Raw genomic sequence first — 23766 nt, forward strand, 5'->3', positions numbered from 1 at the left:
CCATCAGTTCACACCGGTTATATCTCATTCCCAGGACAGGCTTCCTGGCGAGCTTTATCTTTAGCCTTGACTCCCCTGCCTAACGCTTGCACAGCACAAGCAGTTTCTCATACCAGAGCAGAATAACACATTTTTTTAATGTTTTCTTTTTGCTCACTGGGTATCTGTGCCTTTGAATAGTTTTCACTTTTCCCATCGGTTTTCTCCTGGTCCCCATCAGGGGATCCGGCTTCAAGGGCCGGGGATCCCCTGGGGCGGCTCGTTCGCTGTACCCCAGGGGTACAGCGGGATCCACAGGGCAGAAATGCAAACCAAAAGGCTGGGACAGAGCGGGTGGGAGGCAGGGGAAAGAGGTTTCGGGGCAGGGAAGGCAGGGACTGGCACGCTGTTTGGGACAAGGGAGCAGCATCTCGGCTCGGGCTCCCAGGATGGCTGAAGCACCAGCTCCTGGAGTCAGGGGATGTCCTGAGAACCGGAGACGGGGCAGCCTCCAGCTCTTGGGTTTCACGAATGGCTGAAGATGTCCCCCAGCAGCAGCAGGAGGGTTCAAGTCCGGGGCGGGGGGGCCGGGCGAGGGCCCTCCCCGGCGGCTGCAGCCCGGCCCCCGCCCCGCCCCGCCCCGCCTCTCCGGGCGCCCTCGCCGCCGCCAGCACCGGCGGAGTCCCGGCCCCGGGATGCTGCAGGCGCCCGCCCAGACCCCTCCCCGCCCGTCGCGGCGGAGGGGCCGCTGCAAGGGCTGCCGCGCGCCCCCGGCAAGGTAGGACCGACCCCCGACCCCCCAATAGCCCCCCCCCAGACCCCCTCGGGACCCGGGTGCGCGGCGCTGGGCGACCCCGCGGGCAGCGGGGAGAGCCGGGATCCGGACACCGGGGCTGCCCCGTGGGTTGGGGGTCCGCGCACCGGAGCAGCCTTGGAGGGTGGGGGTCTCGGTCAGGGTCAGCGGGGCAACACCGAGACTGGGGCACCGGGACTGCACTGGGGAAGGGGGTCGGGAGAGCGGGGGAGAGAGTCGGGGCACCGGGGGAGGGCGCCGGAGGTGCGGGTCCGGGCCCCGGGGGCAGAGCTCTGCGGTCCGTGTGCGGGACCGGGAGAAGCCCCGCACAGGGTCCCGCCGCCCCCGGCCCCTTTCCCCGCGCTCCCGCCGCATCCCGGCGGGGCCACCGGAGCTCGCCCGCCCTCGGCGGCTCCCAGTGGCCGGGGGGGGTGTCACTCAGGCCGGTGCTGTCGGGGAGGGAGCTGCGGGGTGAGTCACAAGCAGGAAACCGATTGCATCAGGAACGGGACTGTTCTTCCAGCTGGGGCTCTCGGGAAGCCCCGCTCCTGCCTCCCTCCATCCCCCTCTTTCCCCAGAGCCATGGAGAAGGGAGACAGCCCCTCGGCCAGCACCTCGGTGGCCTTGGCCCCGTCCTCCACGGCCACTTTCAAGGAGGAGTTGCTGTGTCCCATCTGCTACGAACCCTTCCGGGAAGCCGTGACGCTTTGTTGCGGCCACAACTTCTGCAAGGGCTGCGTGAGCCGTTCCTGGGAGCACCGGCACCACGCGTGCCCCGTCTGCAAGGAGGCCTCCTCCTTCAACGACCTGCGCGTCAACCACACGCTCAACAACCTGGTGGAGATGATCCTCAAGGAGGAAGGGCAGCGGCAGGGCCGGGTGGCTGCCCTCTGTCCCCTCCATCACGAGGAAGCCAAGCTCTTCTGCCTGGAGGACAAGGAGTTGGCGTGTTTCATCTGCCAAAGCTCCAAGCAGCACGAAGGGCACAAGATGCGGCCGGTGCAAGAGACGGCGGCGGATTTCAGGGTGAGAGATGCTCCAGGAAAAGGGGGGGGACCGATGGCACGGAGAAGCAGCGCGCCTCTGGAGGGGCGCAGGCCACGCGCGCCCTGGCACAAACCTGCCAGCGCACGGCTTTGGCTCGCGCGTGGCGTGGTTGTACCCGCAGGCGTGCCAGGATGAAAGACGAAGCAGCCACGCTGCAAGGGTGGGTCCCCATGGGAGCGCCCCTGCTGCATCGCTGCCCAACGCTCTCCCTGCCTAATAATTACCCGGTGCCACCCCGTCCCCCCGGGGTGCAGCCATTTGCCCGCGGTAAAGGGGAGCGTGGGGAGGGGGGGATGCTCCAAGGGGTTTGACTCCGACCCCGTGTTTCCTTGGCTCGTTCATCCTCTGCCGGGCTGGGCTGGATCTGGCCACGCTGGTTATTGCAGCAGCGCCTGGGGGTTGGGTGGGTGTTTGGAATGGGGGTTGCACAATAACCCCAGCTGGGGAGGGATGCGGGATGGGGAGGCAGCCCTGAGCCCCGGGAGGCTGCACAGGGAGGAGGAGGAGGAGGTGAGCTCTGGCAGGCGGGCATCGTGCCAGGACCTGCTGTGTTTCCCAGCTGGGAAAGCAGCCGCTGCTGCCCTGACTCAGCCTGCGGGGACGAGCCAGATTTCAAATGTCGCGGGGTGGCCATTAGGCTGCTGTTTTGCAAGGCTTGGCGGGCTGCCGGTGGCACCGAGCCTCCCTGGGAGAGGGGCAGCAGCTGCCTGCAGCACCGGGACAGGCAGGGACTTGAAGGTGCATCAGTAGAAGGGCTTAAAAACAGAGGCAAGGATTCTCCACAGAGCAAAGCTCCTCTGCCTCGCTGCTTAGGGGCGGCACGTTTATGGGGCCCAGCGCAGAGCTGACCCCAGGCAGCGCTGGCAGGCCTCAGCCGCAGGAGGGGAAAGGGTGGATTGAGCAAGGATCCTGCTTAACCTCGTCCCACTGGGTTTGAGGCTCTTGTCTTTTCACACTGGAAACCCTGGGTGTAGGTTTGCGAGGGTCCTGAAGGCGTCTCCTCCCCGCAGGCCAAGCTGAAGAACATGGAGACCTCCCTGCGGGATAAGGCGAAGGATTTTGGAGCCGTGCATCGCTCCTACGAGTCCATCTCCAAACACAACCAGGTTTGTGGTCCCTCCCGGCAGGGAAGCAATGGGCCTGATCCTGACACATGCACACATACATGTGCGCACACCCTGGGCAGGAATGCGGCTGGCTCCGGGGTGGAGCGCTGCAGCCATCCTGGGCTGCTCCATCCCCGAGTGAGGGGAGCGATGCTGGGGGGAGGAAGGACTCAGATGGGGAACTGGGGACCAGGGCAATGGGGCTGTGCCTGCCGTGGCAGCAGGGACATTGATTTTGGGAGGGTGGCGTGGCCCCAGTGGGAGCCCAGCGAGTCCCTGAGCACTGGAGCTGGTGGGAGGGCTCCAGAGGAGCATTTAGCGGGAAGATGGGGGGACCCCATGGGAGCTGGGGGCTCTGAAGGGAGGTGGTGACCTCCTCACACGGGGCAGGTGGAAGCGGTGCGGCTGGAGGAGCAGGTCAGGAGGGAGTTTGAGAAGCTGCACGAGTTCCTGCGGAGCGAGGAGAAGACGCTGCTGGCCCAGCTGCAGGAGGAGATGCAGCGCAAGCACAGCCTCATCGAGGGCAAGATGAAGCAGCTCTCAGAGGAGAGCCGGGCCCTGCTCAATGAAGCCCGCCAGCTCCAGGCAGACCTCAAGGAGGATGACTACACCTTCCTCATGGTAACGCCCTGCCAGGGTGCTGCCCCGTGCCCTGTGGGGTGTCACCCTCGCCGTGGCACCCTCCTGCCTCTCCTGGGGTGCAAGCAGGGCGCTGGGTGATCCTTTGCGTGCTTGCACACCCCCGTGACCTCTTACAAGAGGGGGTCTGATGCACGGTGTCTCCTTCTCTTTCAGACCCACAAGAACCGCAAGCGCAGGTAAGTCCCGGTCCCCGCTGTGTCCCCTGCCTGGTGACACAGGGTGCTCAGGGTGGCTGAGCCCCTGATCCCCTCCCTGGGGCTGATCGGGGTCTCCTGCCTGGCTGCAGAGTGAGGTCTCTGCCCCACGCGAGTTCCAGTACCCATGTGTCCCCTCCGGGTCTGGGTATTGCAGCAGAAGAAGGTGCTGGGTGTCCCCAAGGCCAGGGAGCACCCTTGGGTCCCTCCAGGCAGGACTGGGGGGACAGGGAACATGCATGCAGGCACAAAACAGCGTTGCAGGTCTTGGGGGAAACATTAGAACCCCAATGCTGAAGGGATTTGGTGCTGGGACCCACCTGCAGTGATTCACCACCCTCCTGGCGTAAGAGCAAGGTTTGGGAGATGTGGGGTACTGGTGGGGAAGCCCCTGCCAAAACACATGGTGCCAGGAGACTCAGCCCAGTCCCTTCCTCCATCCCTGACCCATCTCCATCCTCTACCCCTGCCCCAGGATCGCCTGCACGGCCGAGGAGCCAGGGGCCGTGGCCTCAGGGATGCTCATTGACATCGCCAAGTATCTGGGCTCGCTGCAGTACAATGTGTGGAAGAAGATGCTAGACATCATCACCGTAGGTGAGGTGCTGGGTCCTCCCCAAAGGGTGGTTGTCCCAGGGCTAAAGCAGCCTTTGCATGAGGCAGCTGCAGGGGTGGTGGGTGCTGGAGAGAAGAGGAGGGTGGAGAAGCCATGCCTGCGGCTGATGTGTCTGACGAGGGGGCTTGGAGAGCATAAAGGGTGATCTGGGGCACTTGCACCCCAAAAGGGAAGCCCTGGAGGGTGCATTTCTCTGTGGTGAGCTGGGTTAGGAAAGGACGGATGGATGCCTGCAGGGCTGTGGTCCCCCCGTGAGCTCATCCCTGCAGCAAGCCAGGCTCCTAACACGCATGTCCCCACCACAGTCCCCTTCAGCTTTGACCCCAACTCCGCGGCGGGCTGGCTCTCGGTGTCCGAGGACCTGACCAGTGTCACCAATGGGGGCTACAAGCTGCTGGTGGACAACCCCGAGCGCTTCACCTCGGCCCCCTGCATCCTGGGCTCCCACGGCTTCTCCACCGGCTTCCACACCTGGGAGGTGGACCTGGGTGGCATCATGAACTGGCGCGTGGGGGTGGCCCAGCCACGTGGTGATACCAACTGGACCTTCCACCACGATGCTCGCTCCGGCTTCTGGTATATCTACCGCCTGCCCGGGAAGGACGGCGAGATGTGCCGAGCGTCCAACACGGCACGTTCGGAGGCGGCAGTGGGTGACCTGAGACGGATCCGGGTGGAGCTGGACTGCAACGAAGGGGAGCTGTCCTTCTACGACGCCGACCGCAAAACCCACATCTACACTTTCCACGAGAAGTTTGGTGGCACCGTCTTCCCCTATTTCTATGTGGGGGGCACACCGGTGGGCACGCCGCCCGAGGCACTCCGCATCTGTCCCCTCCGGGTCTGCGTCCACGAGGATGTCCCCGTCTAGCGGCCACTACCTCCTACCACCACCGCCTCTGCCTGTGTTTGGGGTTCTCCAGATGCTCTTTCAGCTTTCCTTAAAAAAAAAAAAAGAATTCAGGGAAAAAAGAATTTATGTTTGTATTGCCTCTTTTTTTTTTAATCATTAATAAACACTCTGCTCTTCTGGTACGGCTCTGCACCTCTCTGCCCTCAGCTGTTTTCCTACCCCTCTCCACCACGGATCAAAGCTGGGAAGGTCTCCAGGAGAGGGTATCTCCCTGCCAGGGGGCTGTAAATAGGAAATGAAACCATCTGGGGGCTCTCCAGGCTTGTACAAGTGTTGCAGCTTGCGGGGCTCCAAGTCTCCCTGCTGTGGGTAGAGCCGGGGATGGTGGCCCTTGCCCTGGTACCTCAGGAATGGGGAAAATCCCCCATGGCTTGGCTGGATGCAGGCAGAAGTGTGTGTTTCCCCTCTACAAGAAAAAATATCAGTGGGGACATCCTTGAGGGTAACAACCCATCTCCTCTGACCCTTCTCCCCATGCCATTACCCCTCTGTAAATCTGCAGCTCTGGGAGTCAGGTGATGACACGTGTTTGGAGGTGGGGGATGTTCAGAGGTGGGATGGGGGAGACAAAAAACACCCTCTGCAACCCCGTGCTGGGTCTGGCGTGATATTAATCCTGCCAAAAAGGCTTTTTTTCCTCCATCCTGGTGAGCACTTCGGGTTTAAAGGTGATTCCCTAGGGAAAGGGAGGGTGTCTGGTGGGCTGCGCTGCCCTCGCTGCCGGCCAGGACCTCGCTGGCAGGATGCTCATATTAACGGGTGGTTTCCATGGTTTCTCCCCATTTGCATCGGATGCTCCTTAGGAACAAGAGCTGGCAGCAGAAAAACAAAAGGGAGATGTCGGAGGCGTGCGGTGCGGGGGCGACCCCGGGGGTCCTCCGCCTTCCTTACGTTGGCTGACGTTATCTATTTCCAGCTGAGCATCCCTGGATACGGGGAAAGGAGGAACATCAACGTGAGCATCCCATCTCCCTCCCTGCACCCTATCCTGACGCTGCCCATCACTCCCAAAACCAGAAGAACCTGGAAATTTGGGCATCCCGCGGCCAGTTTAGGCACAAGCAAGGCATTATTTGGGAACAATAAAAAGCCGGCGAAGCTCTTTGAGTTGCCGGGGCTGGAGCAGGGTGAGGCATTTCTCTTTGTCAGGCCCAAAGGAAGCATTTCCCTGCCGCGGCTGCGAGTGCCAGAGCAGGTGCCTGGCGTAAAAACGGCAATAAAGGGTGAAATGAGGCATCGCTCTGGATGGTGAAACTGAAACCTTCCCACTTTTTTCCGAAATGTTGGGTGAAAAATTGGTTTGCAGGAAACAATATGAATTAATGAACTGGTTGCCTCCCAACAACTCTGCGTTTTTTAGTGTAATAAACGGCACCTGCATCTTCCTCTGAGCTTAATTTCATTCCAACAGAGGCAGAGAAATGGCTTTAAGTGGAAACCGAGGCAGTGAAGCTGTTCCTCCCACCGACATAGACGTCTCCTCTGGAGCTGGCCTGGGAGACAGCACCCACCCTGCAGCCACAGGTGATGCCTCCCCAGGACCGAGCTTTTACTCGCACATCCAACACTGGAGGACAAATCTGGGGAGGGGTCCAGTAAGAGGAAGGCAGGGTTTGTGTGGGACCCTCGTCTGCAGCCATCGCATCCTTCCCTGAAGCCTGAGATCCTGCCTGGGACACGCCGGTTACTTGCAGAACCTTTTCCGAGCTCAAACCTTCCTCCTTGCAGCGATTAGAAGGGTCTCATTATTATTACCAATAAAAATAATACTAATTTTAGCATCATTTTTGGCCGCTCATGCCGAGGACGGGGAGCGATGGCCCCGCTCCGGCCTGCGGGGAGCCCGGGATCCCCATCCCCATCATCCCGGTGCTGCTCCCCTGCGAGCAGCGGGTGGGCACCCCGGGCCATGGGTGGCCGTGGGGTGCAAGTGGGGCTCCCCGCCGTCTGGGTGGGGAAGGGGGGGTGAATCCAACCGGGAGAGGGTTGGGGTTGCTGCAGTGAAGCCCCCCCACCCCATCAGGCTGCACTGACACCCCCCCCAACCCACCGCATCCCCCCCATTTATAGGGACGGGCGATATTTCGGAGAAGCAAGCGGCTCTCCCATTGGCTGGCAGCCCGGCGATGATGTAATTTCTGCCCAATCCGAGGGATTTGGGTACCTTTTCCCCGCCCTCTCCCCAACCCTCCCTCACCCCGGGGCACGGTGCATCCCGGAGGGGTGGGGGGCAAGTGGGGACCCCCCATCTCCCCGTCCCCAGGAGGTTTCCCGGGTGTGCACAGCCCTCGGGCATCCCGAGGGTTCTGGGGATGCATCCTGCACCCGGGTCCCCAGCGCTGGGGTTGGGGCTAATCCCTGGCAGTGATGGCTGGGATCTGCCGGCTGCTCCGCCGACTCTTCCCAGGGCCAGGAATTCCTCTGGGACAAGGAAAGTCCAAACCTGTGGGTCTTCATCTTGAAGGATCTGCAGCTACCGAACCTTTGGGGGGAGGTTAGAGAAGTCCTGGGAGAGGAATCCGGGGCGGGTGATGCAGACCCTGCTTCCAGCCCTGCGACCCCCTCCCCAAGCATGGCTGGAGGATGGTAAAGGGCTCTGGGGGGAAACACCAAATACACTCACCCATCTTTCGGGTCTCCCCCGGATGCCTGCTCTCGGCCGAGGGGTGTCCTGAGGCACATGGACCTTCCCCCGTGGCTGCCCTTGTGCTCCAGCCCGGATGGAGCACCGGCTGCAGACTGGTCCCACACCCTGCATGCCCACAGCGAAAGTTTTCCCCCATTTCTCCCACTGCCTCGGCCTGCGCCTGGGAAGGGTTGGGATGCTGAGCAATTTTCCCCAAGCCAGCAAGCTGCAGCCATGGGAAAGACAAACCCTTCCCCTCCCGTGGCCTCCTCTCACTGCCAGGGCTCTTCCCTCCCCGGCATCAGCCTGGCCCCACAGCCAACCTCTCCTCCAGCCACCTCCTGCCGCGTCCTACCCCAGTGCTGGGGACGGCCCCACACCAGGCTGACGCCCTGGCGAGGGTTTGGTGGGAACAGTGTGGCTGGCAAAGGGGTGGCCCGTGGCAGCCCGCAGTCCCCATCACCCTGGGAAGGCCTGAATCTCCTCGGCCTCCTTTTTCTGCGCCTCGTTTGGTTTAGACCAGCATGTGCTGCTGGAGAAACCCACATCCCAGCGTTGGAGCAGCCGGGAGGCTTTGCAGGGTGGAGGGTGACAGCCCTTAGGGATGGTGGCCACCGAGTGGCCCCAGAGCCACGGCCTTACACAGGAGCTCCAGGAGCTGAAACGGAGCTCCGTCCCCCCAGACACTGGTCCTGCAGAGCTGGGGGACAAGGAGGCACCTCAAGACATGACACCCCCCCAGCCCAGGGCTGCCAGCATCTCCCCTGGCTCCAGTAACCCAGCCATGCAGCCAAACTGTGGCCATCAAAGCAGGGTGGCAGGGAGGGGTTTGTGCCCCAAGCCTGGACCATGGGGAGCTCAAAGGAGCCTTTGAGCAGAGCCCCCTGCACCCCCGCCGCAGGGTGCCACGCATCTCGGTGCCAGCCACCGCAGGGACTGTCCCGCAGCCACGTGGGTCCCCACAATGGCTGTTTGTCCCCCTGTTGGCCGCCATGTCTTGACTCTTTCCTCTCCTTGGCCTCTCCAGCTCAGGGCTGTGCTCCTCAGCAGCAACGCGTGTGTCCCACAGGCGTCCTCCCCACGGCACCCACACCTACGTGGGCACCCGGACCCCACCGAGCCAGGGGGGCTCTGGCACGGAGCTCGCTCATGACCTGAGCATTAAGAGGGTGCTTTCGGAGAGAAGCGATGCACCATTGACTTTCAGCAGGATGCGTTATGCCCCACGATGAGCTAAGCAGTTGACCTGCGATGTCCCGCAGGCGATGTCACCCCCCCATTTCCAGCTGGGTCACCCTGTCCTTCCCCATGTCCTGAGGCCACGGGCTTTGCAAAGTCACCCTACATTCGTTTTCCAGGGGGAACCACCTCCCCACAGCTTCCCCGATGCGCATTGCATAACGGAGGAGACCAGTGATGGAGGAGACCGGTGCCTAAATATACCCGCATGGTTCCCCGGAGGTGCCGGGCTTGTGATCACCGTCAGACGGAGCCATCGGCGATAAATAGGCCAGAGCAAAGCGGATCTGGGGGAAGGAGAATCAATTTATGGGAAGGGCACAGCCCTAAGAGGTGTCCTAGCTCTGCCAGGGCTCCCTGGGGACCTCCGCTTTCCACGGTGGTGGCACACCAAAATAGTTTTGGGATCTGGGACTTGGCCTCTCCCAGCTCCCGTTGCCCAGTTTGGAGGAGGATAATGAGTCCTCGTGTGCCTCTGGGGCTGGGAACGGGTCACGCTGGGCTTCTGCCACATCCCGGCCCTGGGAAGATGGAGAAGACACCCCATTTCCCCCCAGCGTGGAGATGACACCCCATAACCCGTGCTGGTGTGGGGATTTTGGGGGGGGGAGGGGTGGTTTGGCCCCCAGGACCCCATTAAACCCTCTGAGCCCCCTTCTTTGTCACTCTCCAGCTTTGTCCTGCTCTAGCAGAGAGCTGAAGCTTGCTTTCCACCACGCGCTCAACCCTTTCAATCCATCACACACCCTCCCCCAATCCCCCCCCCCCCCAAACCCCCTTTTTGGGCCCAATCCTGCCCCTCACCCCTCTTCCCTTCGCCTCTTGCGCCCCCCTGCTTTTATAAATTTTTCCCCTTTTTATAATGTGGTGGGTTTTTTTTAATCCCCCCCTTTTTTTTTCCTTCCCCCCCCCCCCCACCCCCCCCAGGCCCAACCCGAAAATAGCTGCTCGGCGTGATGTCACCGGGCTGGTACCCGGTTCGTACAACCTCCTGGCCAATCGGCGGCGGCGGCGCGGCTGCGCCAATCGCCGGCCGGGGAGGTGATGTCATGGGGGGCGCTGGGGGCCCCCCGGGTGGGATGCTCCACGCAGACCCCCGCTCCCGCGTTAAATGAGCCCGGAGAGCGCCGAGAAGCAGCCCAAGCACCGGCGGTGGGGTGAGTGCCTGGGTGGGGGGGGCCTTGGTTAATTGAGGGAGGGGGTGTTTTTTGGAAGGCGAAGGGTTGAAAAGTTTTTGGGGAGGGGTTGCGAAGAAGGGGGGGGGGTGTGCTTTTTCCAGGGGGTCCCTGATTTCGCTCTCCAGCCACGACACCTCTTTGTCCCCCTCCCCATCCCTCCAGCATCCTTCTTGCCTTGCTGGGGTAGCCCCCTACTCACCCCACACGCCCCCAGCCCTTTTGGGGTGGGTACCCCACTCCACCCCACCCCCCGTCTCGACAGCAGCTCGGGCTGCTGGAGACCCTCCCCACGCCCCCTTCTCCCTCCCTTGCTCCGCACCGTGGCGGGTCTCATCCTGCCCCGCCACGCGTGGGCGTGGGGCAGCCCACACCCACGGTACGGGGAGGTGGGGTGCAGGGATGGGGCTCAGCATCCTCCGCCTCGCCTCTCCCCAGCATCCTCGGGGCGAGGGGTGGCACACCCCCAGTATCTTCGGGACTCAGTGGGGGGGGGCATCGCCTTGCCTGGACCCCCGCCAAATGTGGGCTCAGGGGTGTGGAACCCCCCTCACCCCCCGCCCCGAATCACTGCTGGTGGCAGGATGCTGGCGGAGGTGACCTGCTCTCAGCAGGCGCTGAAATATTTATTCCAGGGAGGGGGACAAACGAGGGGGAGGGAGGAGGCTGCTGCCATCCTGCCTCTCCCCCGGAGAGGGGGGGGAAGCATCCATTGCTTGGCAAGCTTCAAGGGAGGGAATGAGGAGCCCCCTCCACTCCTCCATCCTCTTCCTCCATCACTGGGCGCTTCTTCCAGGGAAGGGGATGGGAGATGGGGGGGGCCCACCGTCTCAGGGGGTCTACAGGGGAGATCAGGGTGTGAAAGCGGGCTGCAGCCCTTCAGGGTCGGGTCGGGCTCCCTCCCCGCCACGTGCGCCTGGCTGGGAGCAGGATGGCTCCCACCACCTCTCCGTGCTGGGGGTTTGAGGGAGGCTTCAGCCTCGGGGTGACAGCGGCCACAGGGCCCCAACCACACCCCACTGCCCGTGGGCTGGGCGTGCTGCTCGGGGGGCACCAGGGCTGGGAAGCAGAGAGGGAAGGGAGCTCAGCAGGGAGGGGTTTCCCTCTTGGAGGAGCCTCCAAACACCTTGAACAGCATCTTCATCCAGTGAGAAGGAGTGGGGCTGGCACCCACCACCCCTCCATCCAGCAGCATCCCTGGGGGTGGACCCCATCCTCCTCCCCGTTTTGGGTCTGATGGGCGATCTCTGCCTTTTATTCTCCAGCCAGGGCATAAAAGCCACGTGAGGTCCAGGAGAAAGGTTTCTGTAGCATGAAATGCATCCAGGTCCTCCCGCAACCCCAGGGAAAACGAGGATTTGGGGTGGTAATGCAAGGAGCGGGGAGGCATGAGCAAGAGCAATGCTTTTAGCTGCCTGCTTGCACGCAGGCAGCTTCCAGCTGGGCTGTCAGATCTCCAGGCACAGCCTCGTGTCGGTACACGAGCCATCAGAGCATCCCCGCCCTGCCTTGGCAATGTGCTTGGCAAGAGCCGCCTAGGGCAAAACCCTTCAGCCAGGCGAGGAGGGAAGCCCTTGGTGGGGGTACACCCCTGGGTAACCCCCAAACCTGACCGGCCCTGGCTCCGGGGGTCACCTAAAAGAGGGAGGCATCTCTGGGGAGGGTGTTCCCGGGTGTTCCCCCCCGGCAGCTGTGGGCAGGTTATTCGCACCGTGCCCATGTCAGATCCCAGCCGGATGGCGGATGAGGGGTGGGATTTCTCAGGTCCCCCCCCATGTCGAGCTGGGTTGGGGTATGTTGCAGCTGTGGGAGCTGGCAGTTCCCTGACGGCCCCGGAATGCCCATGGAGGGTGTTTGCTCTTCCCCGGGAGGCTGCGAGAATTTAAGAGTCCTTATTTTAAAGAAGGAATTTTGTTCCCCCTTGGAAATGAAAGCCATAAATAATTCCAAAAACCAAACTCAGCCCCCGCTTTGGCACAGCTGGGAAGGGCATTTCCCCCAGGAAACCCCTCTGACGCCACCGACAGCCCGTTTGTGTCCCCCAGAAACCCTGTGAAAGGGGAACGGCCCCAGCTTTCATGGGTTTTAATGAGTCTGTGGGTGTTGACGCCCCATGGCAGGTCCTGCACTCACCCAGGGGCTCCCCACCCCAGGGATGGGTGGGAGGGTCCCAGGGATGTCCCCACGCCTGACCCACAGCCACGCATGAACCCTGGAGAAGGTCCTAGTGGGATGCAGAAGGTCCCAGTGCGTCAGCCCTTTTGCGCATGGTCTGGCAAGGGGCAGCTGAGGACTGGGGCTCTTGAGACATGAGTGGGGGCAGCAACAGGGGTGGCCTTGGGTCACAGCAGAGCTGTGCAAAGGGGTCACACTTGTCCGTGGGAGGTGTGTGTGTGTGCACGCTGCTCCTGGCACATGTGTGCACACGCGTGGGTTGTGCAGGTCCCCAGAGAGGGGAAGGACCGTGTGCGCCAGGCGCACCCCACCGGCTGCTGCCATCGTCCCAGTGCGTGTCCCCCACATCACACCAGTGCCCACCCATCCATCACATCACACCACGTCTGCGTGTCCATCACACCAGTGCATGCCACCACACCCCACCAGTGTGTGTCCGTCTCACCAGTGTGTGCCACCACACCCCACCAGTGTGTGTCCATCTCACCAGTGTGTGCCACCACACCCCACCAGTGTGTGTCCGTCTCACCAGTGTGTGCCACCACACCCCACCAGTGTGTGCCCATCTCACCAGTGTGTGCCCAGCACACCACACGAGCGTGTGCCCACCTCACCGGTGCCTGTCCATCACCCCACACCAGTGTGTGCCCACCTCACCAGTGCGTGCCCAGCACACCACCCCAGCGTGCGCCCACTGCAGCACCCCCAGCGTGCACACAACAGCCGTGTGTGGGCAGCTGCCTGCAGGGGACGGGCCATGCCCCCAACCCCAGGACACCCCGCAACGGGCAGGCACGGGTGGGCAGGGCTGGGTGATGCCCCCAGGACACCCCACACTGATCCTGGCTCTTTCTTTCCCCAGGCTCCAGGAAAGCTCTCGCTGCAGACGCCCGAGGACTGTTGCGCCATGACTCTGGCTGGTACGGCACCATCACGGGGCCGCGCGTGGGGACGGGGGACAGCATGGCTCACCCAACCCTGGCACCTATCCCATGCCGGGGCACCCCTAGTTTGAGTGGGACCCCATCCAAACCTCCACGGGGAGGGCTAACCTCTGCCCTGGGACACTCACAGCATCCCAGTGGTGGCAGGCAATGGGTCCTGCATGGGGTTGATGTGCCAGGACAGACGTAACCCATGTGGCCATCAGTAAAGCACCCAGACCCTGCGTGCCTCAGTTTCCCCTTTGCACACCTTGCTTTCCCTGCCACGATCACCCTGTTTGCAATATCTGGGCAAACTTTGGTGCCAGCCACCATCCCCGTCCCTTCCCTGGCACGTGGCAGCCCCTGCCCCAGATGCCTGGCAGGACCCCCCCATCCCTCTGACCCCAGTCCCACCATCTCTTCCCAGCTTACAAAGAGAAGATGAAGGAGCTGCCTCTCGTCTCCCTCTTTTGCTCCTGTTTCCTCTCGGATCACCTAAACAAGCCGGCGTACACGTATGAAGGTAGGACCCTGCTGCCCACCCACGGCCGAGGGGTGCAGAATGGTGGGAGCTGTGGGGGGGCTACAGACCCCACCTTGGCATGAGCAGGGTCACCTTCAAACGGGAGTGGTGGCTCCACAGTTTGCTGGCACCAGCTGGAAGCAGGGGGCTGGGTTGGGATCAGGGGGGGCTCGGGCAGCCCCGCAGCCCCTCTCTGCCATGGCTCTGCTGCACGAAGTGCCGGGCGTGGGCTTGGTATTTTTAGGCAGACGGTGCTGGGTGATTCAGACTGATTCGTGTCAGCGGGTCCAGAGGCGACAGCGGCGGCGGAGGGGGACGCCTGGCCTGGGGGGGCTCCTCTTCGCTGGCTGTAGGGGGATCTGCAGCCAGAAAGGGGCTTCATGGTCCCATTCCCTGAAGCAGGGCTTCACTTCACTTCTCCCTTGGGGGGGACTCCCAGCCCCTCACCTCACCCAAATATTCCCAGCTCAACCCTCTTGATGGGTGTCTTGCAGTCCCCACCCCAACCCATGACATTGGGGTGCAGGGGTTTGGGTGAAACCAGTGGAGATTGGGGAAGGCGGTGGCACGTGGGTGGGCTGCAGGTGTGGGACCCCAGGATGGCTTGCCCAAAGGGGTGGGATGCGCCCGCACCAGCATTCAGCCCGTGCCCCTCTCCCAGCAGACACGGTAGACCTCACCTGGTGCGTCATCTCCGACATGGAAGTCATCGAGCTCAACAAGCGGACCTCGGGGCAATCCTTCGAGGTCATCCTGAAGCCCCCGTCGTTTGACGGCATCCCCGAGTTCAACGCCTCCCTGCCCCGGCGGCGCGACCCGTCCCTGGAGGAGATCCAGAAGAAGCTGGAGGCGGCAGAGGAGAGGAGGAAGGTAGGTCCAGCAGCTCATGCACGGCACTTCAGCATCGGGACGTGCCATGGGGACACCCAGCCTTGTACTTGGGGTGCTCAGCAAGGCACGCCCACCTTTGGGGACGTTGCTGAGTTTGGAGTGGATGGTTTTGGCCGGGAGGGTAAGGAACCCATGGTCCACATGGCCATCGTGTCCGCTTTGCCCATGCAGTACCAGGAGGCTGAGCTGCTGAAGCATCTGGCGGAGAAGCGGGAGCATGAGCGGGAGGTCATCCAGAAGGCCATCGAGGAGAACAACAACTTCATCAAAATGGCTAAAGAGAAGCTGGCGCAGAAGATGGAGTCCAACAAGGAGAACCGCGAGGCCCATTTAGCGGCCATGCTGGAGCGCTTGCAGGAGAAGGTGAGAGCCCGGCGAGGAGGGGGGAAGGATGCGCTGGGAAACCAGTCCAGGAGGGTGTCACAGGACACCCGGGCACCCTGCATGGCTCTTGGGGTGGCAATACCCCCTGGGGACACCACCAAAGGTGGAACCCCTCTTCCCCTCCCACCATGCAGCAATACCCAAACGCAACATCCCACCCGGGGTGGGGGGATCCTACCCGGGGACCCACCGAGCCTGACATGTCCGTAGGCTCACAAGTGGTTGGTGGGTGGAGAGCTGGGACCCATATCTTATCCGCAGACACGCAAAGCCTTTGCTTTCCCCATGTCCAACTGTGATGGCCTTGACCCACTGCTGGCAATTTTTCCACCTCCCGGGTGGTTAGAGCTTCCCCAGGTCCCTTCCCCAGAGGCCGTGGAGCCATCAGCTCCCTGGTGGAGCTGGAGGGGTCCGTGCTGCCATGCTAGGAGATGCTTCCACCCTGCCAGCCTGTGCAGACCTCTTCTCTCTCCCCGAAGCAGGTCTGTTCCCAACCTCAGCACGGAAGGTCCCACCCTCACCACCTCCAGCTCCCTCCAAAACATCCCTTCTGCAAGGAGCTCGCCCAGTGCCCTTCTCCAAACGCCTCAGCTAGCCTTGGGTCAGAGGCAGAGAGCACGAGATAATGAAGGACAATCCGAGCTAACCCCATCTCCTTGGGGCTCCCGGTCCATCCCGTCTGGTTGACGTCTACCTCCTAGCTAGAGGGCAAGGACAATCTGTCCCTGAGTGCCTCCACAGTCCTTAAAACACCCCAGGGGAGGAGAGGATGCTGTTGACCCATCGGTGGTGTCCCTCCGGGGATGAACCTCACGAACGCCCTTGGTGCCTTCGAACCCCTCTGAAGCTGCTGGCCCACCCGTGGGGACCCTGAAGTCCATCCAGCTAATGCGTGTCCCCCCCCTCCTTCCCTCCTACCCCCCTCCCACAGGACAAACACGCAGAAGAAGTGAGGAAAAACAAGGAGCTCAAGGAAGAAGCCTCCAGGTAAAGAGGCGATGGTTGGACTGACAGCTCCGGGGAGGTGGAGGAGGCTGCCGCAGCGCAAGGTCGGATGGTGGAAGGGTGGACGTTCCTCTGCTTTCTTTGTTCGTGAATGTAAAGAGTTGACAAGTGAAGCCATCCTATTCGTTTCGGGGAGGGTGGGGAGGGAGGAGAAAGGAGGGAGGGTGGGCGGGAGGGTGCTGGCTTCGGGATGCCCACCTCCTTGGTGGGTCTCATGAGCCGCCCGTCAACCAGGTCCGGAGGAGACAGCCAAGGGCTGGCGAAGCGGAGGAGGTGGCCCCTCAGGAAAAAGCCGTGGGGGGACCGAGTGGGTGGGGAGGGAAGAGGGGGGGAATGTGCATCGTGTGTGACTTTAATTTGGTGCTGGGCAGGCAGGGTGGGCAGGTGGGCATCCCTCCGGCTTCCTTCTTCTCCTCCATCCCACCCTACTGATGGGCAGTGGCATCTCTTGGTGTCCCTCCCTCCTTATTTCCTGCCTGGACTCAGGGCCTCTTGCCCGAAGCAGGTGTTATTCGCCCATAGACCTTACAGAACTGATTTGGGGAAGGGGGAGAAGAGATCCCCCCACTGGAGGTGTTCAGAGAGTGAGGCTCACATGCTCCAAAGGCTTTATGAAGCTGTAGGAGACGCTGATGATCCTTTTCAAGGGTGAAACTGAAAAGCCCTGTGACTTCCCAAAGAGTTGCTTTTTTTTGCAAGAACCTCCTGAGAATCATCTTTGTGGGAACTCTTGGATGAAATCCCCTTTTCTGCTGTAGAGCAGCTGGAAAGCCATCAGATTTTAGAGGTGGTGATTTGAAAAGGAAGATCACCCCCATGGAGAGTGAAAGCCGGAGAGGAAAACTGGGAAGGGCTGTGGAAACCATGATGGAAGGGACGGGGAAACACAAGAGGGAAAGAGGAGCCAGGGGAGCCCCGGCTGGAGAGCCACAGGTGGGATGGAGATGCTTCTCTGGAGAACAGGAGAAGACAACAGCCGTAGGGAGCCCCTGGGGATGGCAATGGCACCTCCTGTTGACACCAGGGCAGGAGGAAGGCCAGTTTGGGACCCCACCAACAGCTCGTGAGCAGCCCAGGTGTTTTGTGGGAGCTGCTGAGCAACCCCTGGGTGATTTTTGCCTCCAGGGAGGGCGAGCGAAGCAGAGAGGCTGCAGTGAGACCCCTCCCAGTGAGAGAAGGTGGAGAGTCTGCTTTCTGACGGGGGGGTGGGGATGTCCCCTCCTCTCCCAGTTACCAGTAGGCAGTGGTCCCAGTACCACGATGCCCTGGCACCTCATCAGCCTCCAACCCTGACACTAACAGAGGGTTTTATCTCCACTATGGCCAGACAAGACTTTCCAAGTGCTGATTTGGGTCTGGAGGGAACCGTGTCTCTTCTTGTGCTGCGAGATGCTCGCTTGGACCCCGGAGCCCCGGGGGGGCACCCGCCCGGGGAGGGGAGCACAGGAGAGGGCAGTGGGCGAAGGCGATGGAGGGGGCTGTCCTAACTGTGGCACGAGCTGTCCTTTTTTTGTATACAATGGTTGTAAATAAACTGCCTTGGCATTTCTTTGGTTTTCTCATGATCTGTGCAGTGTCTTATGTGTGGTTTTTTTTCGGGGGGGGGGGGGGGGTTGGGGGCGGGGGAGGACATCCCAGTGTCACTTACACTGGGAAGGGGAAAGGGACTGGGGGGGAAATTAGGGTGGGAGGCAGCATGTGTGTCAGGGGGACCGGTCTGTTTTACCCCAATGCCTCAAACAACCCCAGCCTAGTGGGACTGCAGCAGATTTGGGCTCCTTTGGCCCTCCAGCCCTATGAACCCCTTGCACCCCAGGCTCACCCTGTGCACCCCTGGGGCATGCAGAGGTGATGCTCTCCCACCCCAGACCCGGAGCAGGGAGCTGGAGCCAAATTTCAGCCATGTGCTGGGAGATGGAGAGGAGTTGGCTGGTATGGTGAGGAAGCATGGAGGTAGCTGGGCCAAGGTCTACGCTGAGGCCAGATGATCCATTGGTTTATGCACAGAGTAGACAAAAAGCTAAACGTCATGTCCTCAGTGCCAGGAGAGGAGCTGGCGGGGTACATTCTCCAACCCTAAGGAGAAAGTGGCACCAATTCCTCTCCCATCTTTGCTCAGCCTGAGAGAGGTGATGACACCAAAATTTAGGACCAGCCTCCCAGAAGGGCCAAGTGTCCAATCCTCTTGGGCCAAGGAGGTCATCCCTGACCTGGTCCTCTCCGATCTGCGCTAAGGAGGTCCTCCCTGAACCTGAGAAGCCTTTGAAGATGAGGATCCAACCAAGGAGCTGGTGGTCCCTCAGGTGTCGGATTCAGAACCAACATTAAGACAAATCTCAGGAGGGGATTCAGAACTCCCTGTGAACACAGCAGTCATGCTCAGGGGTTCCCATCACGCCCAGGTGCAACAGCGAAGGGGCCATATCAAAAGGGACTGTGCAAGAAAGGACATGGAGTCAGTGTTGAGGTGGCAGAGTCCACCATGTTCATACAAACTGGTGGGATGTGAGTTAGCAACCCCCAAAATCCATATAGGAGAGGACCTGGGGAGAGCAGAAGAGCTTGTTACACCCAAGGGAGAAGAAGACACAGGCTCAGGAAGAAGGTGCATATATGTAATGCAGATGACAGCAACAGGAGTCTTGAGGCTGACCATCAGCAGACTTGTAGGAGCTGGGTAAACCTGCAGCAAATAAAATACTGGCATGTTAGGTATATTGTATTTGAATAAACAAAGGACAATGAAATATATCATTCTGCCCTAGGACTCTGTGCCATAGCCCACAACAGCACGTGCATTAATGGGCATGAAAGGATGCAGGAAAGAGGCACCCAAGTTGGGCTGAGGATGAAGAAAATAGGGAGAGGCTATAAGACCTTCTTCCAAAGATCTTTAAAAAGCACCCAGAAGCTTTGAGGAGGGTAGCAGAGAAACGGGGAGCTGGGCCAGGAGAGCACAGCTCTCCCTGGGGAGAAGCCATCAGGTGTCAGGGAGGAAAGTGGGGCACCAGGTAAGAAGATGATGAGGGGGGTACAGCTGATGGCACCAACACAGTCAGGAGGCGGCTGTTGGGAGGAGGCTGTCCAAAGAGGATCAGGGTAAGTCAAAACCAGGCAAAGTGTGATGCAGATGGTGTCAGGACACACATTCTAAAAACTCTGGACTCTCTCCAGGCACCTGGAGCAGGAACACACCCCAGCCATAACCACCGGCATCTCAGATCATCCCGCTCCATGGCCCGAATCCTAATGAACAGGGTCAATGCTCCAGCAAGGCTTCAAAACCTCATTTTTCTCCCACTGCTGTCAAGGGGGAGAGATGATGATGGCTTAGGCTAAAGAGAGAGGTGAGTTGGATCTTCTTCCTGCATCCAGATTTTGCCCAACACAGTGGTCTACCTTAGACAATCCCCTCCCTAAACCGATCAGGTTTTAATCTCCTTTCCAGTGTTTTCAGTGTTGTGTCTTAGAATAGGAAATGTTTAACTTCCCCATTCTTCTCCCTCTCTAGATCTTTCTCCTCACCCCAACGTGTTTGAAGATCCAGCCCTCTGGTCATGGACCCTTCACCAAGGTTGTTTTTTTGATGACCGTCACTCCAGGAGCCATTACCTGCATTTTTTCCAGTCTCAGTTTAGAAGCCTTCCCCATCCATGGGACTGGAGATCTGTGGGAGCATGGGCTGGTGGCCCACATAAACCATCTCCATCTCCAGTAGATACACTGAGTCCTGATTATCACACAGATGGAAATACTTGCATTGACCTTATACATCAGATGGAAATTGTTCTTAGACCTTCTTCTGTCTTGGGTAGCTGTGAGCCAAAACAACGCCGGGTCACATAGCTGTTAGCCCAGCAAGGTACACGCAGAGCCAGGAATATTGCATGTCCACGTGTGCACGCGTCTGCAGGGCTGTGTGGTTGGTGGAGCGATGTACGGGACCCGGTGGGGTGTCTGCCTTGTGGCTGCACTCGATGAGGCTCTGCCAGTACAATTTCTTGCCCCACATCACTTTAGACAGCACAATAATGGGGTCAGCCAAATTAATGAGGCAGGGGTTAGTTTGAGTGTGAAGGGGAAGAGCAGAAGAAGGAGCCAGGCTCGCATTCGGGAGCCCTGTCCTGGGGGGAGTCAGACATGCTTTCCTCCCCAGTGCAGGAACCGAGAGTACAGAGTCGTTTGATAGGGTGTATTTAGTTTCTTGCTTAGCCACACTGCGGTGTCTTGCCCAAAGCCTGGCACCAAGCAGATGCCTGCACCAGGACCATCACCTTCCTCCAGTGGAAGTCAGCAGGGTTGTCAGCCCCATACAGGGGGAGAGGCAGGGGAGGTGTCCCCATGTCCCATCCGCTATAAGCTATGGGGCATGAGGACCCAGGAGTCCAGGCTTAGCCTTCCCTATCTGCTACAGAGCTCGTTTTGCAGGTGCTGGCTCCATTTCTCCTCCCTCCTCCCTGGGAGGAACTCAGGCATCCTCTGGCTGGATTTGGGGCTTGCAGTGATGAGAGTCAGCCTGCCCTTAGCCTTGCTGGGGTACCAAACACCTTCATCTCACCATGCAGAGGCATTTGAGATGCCCCCAGAGTTACCCACCTGGTTCCCAAGGGCTCTGTGTCCTGAGGGTCCCATGTCACCTCTGCCCACCCCATGTGCCAGCCCACGAGTCTCAAATGGCAGAAGACATCCACACCTGGGTGAGAGATTGGAGCTCAGAACCTCGCACCTGGGCAACTTGGACCAAACACTGTAGAGGAGATGATGGAGACCAGGTCCTTGACTACATGCCAGAGTCCTCTCCTGAAACACCATCCTGTGGGCACAGCCAGGACATACAAGGGGAAAACACAAAGCAAAGGTTTGGTGCCTTCAAGGAAGCTCCCAAGGAGATATTTCGTGGCACATGCCAGACTCTGAGGGCTGAGATGTGGACAACTCTTCTGCACCTGCTCCCACCTCTCCTGTTTGAGAAGTCAGGTGCAATCCCATCCCTAAATCCCGGCCCAAGCAAGACCTGTGCTATGAGTTGCACTTCCTGAACATCAGCATATGCGTGGGTGTCCTTCAGAGCAGACGGACAAATGCCCGTCTCTGCAAAGCAACATGCAACAGATCAAAGCAGGTACAGAAACAGCATCCTGGAAGTGCCTCCAGGATATACCTGGCGAAGAGGTGAATCTCCCTGCCACCAACCCACTGCCAGGCTCTGAGACCTTTTCTTGGCTCGTGCGTCACCAACAGCAGTGACACTGTGCAGGGACAGTGCTGCCGTTTGACGTCCTTCCTCCAGTCCAAAGCCTTGTGCTGGTTTCTCAGACATCATAAACCTGGTCAAAGTACCAGCTGTTCATCCATGGGAAGCTGGCTGGAGCACTGGGTGTCGTAACTAGCTGGGGCTTCTGCGGGGGACTGGGGGAGTGATTAAAACTGGTCAAGGGCAAGGATGCTGTGTGAACTCCAAAACAGTACGAAGATCATGTTATTCTGTCTGCTCCTCCAGCGTGCAGACTACCTGTGTGTGCAAAGATGTTTGGGCAAGGTGGAAGAGTCGTGTCTGAGGCACACCCAGCATGTGTCCAGTATGAACTCCATAACTGTAGGGGAGCTTTGGGGTGCAGAGTCTTGCAAAGCCATGTGTTTACAGGCAACCATATCAGTAATGCCCTAGAGGGCCAAGATTGCTTCAATCTTGGCATCAGATATAAGAAATTTGAGTATGGATGTAGCAGAATTGGGACCGATAAGGAAAAAAAAAGTGATTAGGGGCAGATTGGGCTGAGAAAAAGAGGTGCTAATATAGAAATAGAAAGAAAACAAAAAAGAGGAATAAGTTATGAAACCAGGTAAGGAACACAGGAAGGCGGGATCTTTCAGTGGTCAGAGTGTGGATGCCTACAGCTGGTGGTGACACTGACCTGGGTACCCAACTGCATGGGATGCCCTTGGACAACTCGCTGGACTCTCCGTCAGGGCTATGTCCAAAAGACTTAGTGCAAGAGGGTATAAAGGGAGACACTTGCGCCCAGGTATGAAGAGCTGTGGGGAGGGAAGGGTAGTAAAACTATAATTCAGCAGTAGGATGTGTGGTTCACAAGGTTTGAGTGATCCCTTTATTGTTGTATTTAATAATGTGCAAAATCAGATCATAGATTAGTACTGACAATGCGATCATTAGTTAAATTAGGCTGTTGCTTATTCAAGTGATTTATTAGTCTCTTAGTAGGGTATTGCTTAACCAGTGGACATCATGGCCTTTTGAATACCTGCAGTGCAAAGAGGGAATGTCAGACCTTTCTTATATCTGAGACACACATGCCATGAGGCAAGAAATCTCTCCTCCCACCGCTGGTGGTGCCCAGATGTTCATGGCAAGTGATGGTCCAACAGCAGCATAGACCAGCCATTGCAACTCCCAGACACCATCAGATATGTCCACCAAGACTACCAAGGCAAACCTAGCAGAGGGAAAGACAAATAATGTTGTTTTATTGTCTTGGTGATATTAGTTTGTAGGATGATTGGAAGGTAACATCTCCACTTGATTTGCCCATGAAAAAATGAGGTTCCAGGCAAAATATTGTCCCGAACAGTGTAAAGGCTACAGAAACCATCAGGGAGTCAGCAGAATGTCAAGCAGGAGACAAGTAGTTGGGAGGAACAGTGCTTTGTCTCTAACACATCTGCCTTTTCCCTTCACTGAATCCTCTTTGAATTCATCTGCGCACATGAAACAGGAAAAAGGTAATCTAATTAAATATTCATCACCGAGCACAGTCAGGGCTGAGGCCAAGTCCCAGCCTCCATCTCTTGATCCTGTGAGGAGGCAAAGTCAGGAAAAAGGAGGGTCTCTCACTGCAGCTACAAGTGGAAAATTGAAAGACAGCAACAATGAATCTTCTTTATCCAGAGTAAGGCAGTAAAAATAAGATTTAAAATCATGTCTAATCATTCCTGCAGATCACTTTTAGGGTGGACAGAAAATGCATCAGAAGTTCTTTGCTGGAGAAAGGACAAAGAGGTGAAAATGGAATGGAAAATGGAAAACCTTCCACATTTTTTATTTTTAACTCTTTTCATTTGGAGTATTATTATCACAGCTAGCTAATGCCCAGGTGTGTAACACAATCCCTGCCAGAGACGGCGAGGGCTACTGCAGACCTTCCTCCTCATTTGCCCATGGCTTTCCTCAGGGCCATCTCAGCACCTTGGAATCATCATCCCTGGGGCGGTGGAGTTTCAGCACCAAATACACATGTGGTGCTGTGAACACAGAAACTCTGCCGAGACCAGAGAGATGCTCATCTTATGGCACAAGAATTGGTCCATCACATCCCACGTGGAAAACTCGTACAGGATTGCTGGTTCTTTTCTTCCCTCTAAAATACCATTGGGTCGGTAGCCAGGGCACTCAGTGTCTCCATTCAACATCAGGTCCAGCCTCAGTGTGTGGCTGACTCCCATCGCCCACTCAACTGGATTTAGTCTCAAGCCTTAAGGATGCCCAAGCCTGACAAGGACTGCTGCTACCCAGT

General features: G+C 59.0%; 2 protein-coding genes across 6 annotated transcripts; both read left to right on the forward strand.

Moving 5' to 3' along the window:
- Window positions 1-608: 608 nt before the first annotated feature.
- TRIM35 (tripartite motif containing 35) lies at window positions 609-5422 on the forward strand. Of its 2 annotated transcripts, none has more exons than XM_075086424.1 (7): window positions 609-757; window positions 1351-1798; window positions 2794-2925; window positions 3316-3546; window positions 3721-3743; window positions 4237-4358; window positions 4683-5422. In XM_075086424.1, the coding sequence occupies exons 1-7, from the start codon at window positions 675-677 to the stop codon at window positions 5246-5248; spliced, it is 1605 nt and encodes a 534-aa protein (XP_074942525.1). In that variant the 5' UTR covers window positions 609-674; the 3' UTR covers window positions 5249-5422. The 2 variants fall into 2 exon arrangements, with proteins under 2 accessions (XP_074942525.1, XP_074942526.1); XM_075086425.1 differs by having other exon boundaries at window positions 2830-2925.
- A 4781-nt stretch (window positions 5423-10203) lies between these two features.
- Window positions 10204-16364, forward strand: STMN4 (stathmin 4). 4 transcript variants are annotated; one of them, XM_075086429.1, is made up of 6 exons: window positions 10204-10312; window positions 13368-13425; window positions 13859-13954; window positions 14616-14824; window positions 15017-15208; window positions 15709-16364. In XM_075086429.1, the coding sequence occupies exons 2-6, from the start codon at window positions 13413-13415 to the stop codon at window positions 15853-15855; spliced, it is 657 nt and encodes a 218-aa protein (XP_074942530.1). In that variant the 5' UTR covers window positions 10204-10312; window positions 13368-13412; the 3' UTR covers window positions 15856-16364. The 4 variants fall into 4 exon arrangements, with proteins under 4 accessions (XP_074942530.1, XP_074942528.1, XP_074942527.1 ...); XM_075086427.1 differs by having other exon boundaries at window positions 10262-10312; window positions 15712-16364; XM_075086426.1 differs by having other exon boundaries at window positions 10262-10312; window positions 14619-14824.
- The last annotated feature ends 7402 nt before the right edge of the window (window positions 16365-23766 follow it).

Source organism: Phalacrocorax aristotelis, chromosome 3, assembly GCF_949628215.1.
Source record: "Phalacrocorax aristotelis chromosome 3, bGulAri2.1, whole genome shotgun sequence".
Classification (NCBI taxonomy): Eukaryota; Metazoa; Chordata; class Aves; order Suliformes; family Phalacrocoracidae; genus Phalacrocorax; species Phalacrocorax aristotelis.

Bases quoted from the DNA above. Each gene is read 5' to 3' on its own strand.
- TRIM35 (XM_075086424.1), top strand. From the start codon at position 675: ATGCTGCAGGCGCCCGCCCAGACCCCTCCCCGCCCGTCGCGGCGGAGG. The intron at 2,926-3,315 runs GTTTGTGGTCCC...CACACGGGGCAG, and splicing joins CCATCTCCAAACACAACCAG to GTGGAAGCGGTGCGGCTGGA. The intron at 3,547-3,720 runs GTAACGCCCTGC...CTTCTCTTTCAG, and splicing joins ATGACTACACCTTCCTCATG to ACCCACAAGAACCGCAAGCG.
- STMN4 (XM_075086429.1), top strand. The intron at 13,955-14,615 runs GTAGGACCCTGC...CCCCTCTCCCAG, and splicing joins GCCGGCGTACACGTATGAAG to CAGACACGGTAGACCTCACC. The intron at 14,825-15,016 runs GTAGGTCCAGCA...TTGCCCATGCAG, and splicing joins CGGCAGAGGAGAGGAGGAAG to TACCAGGAGGCTGAGCTGCT.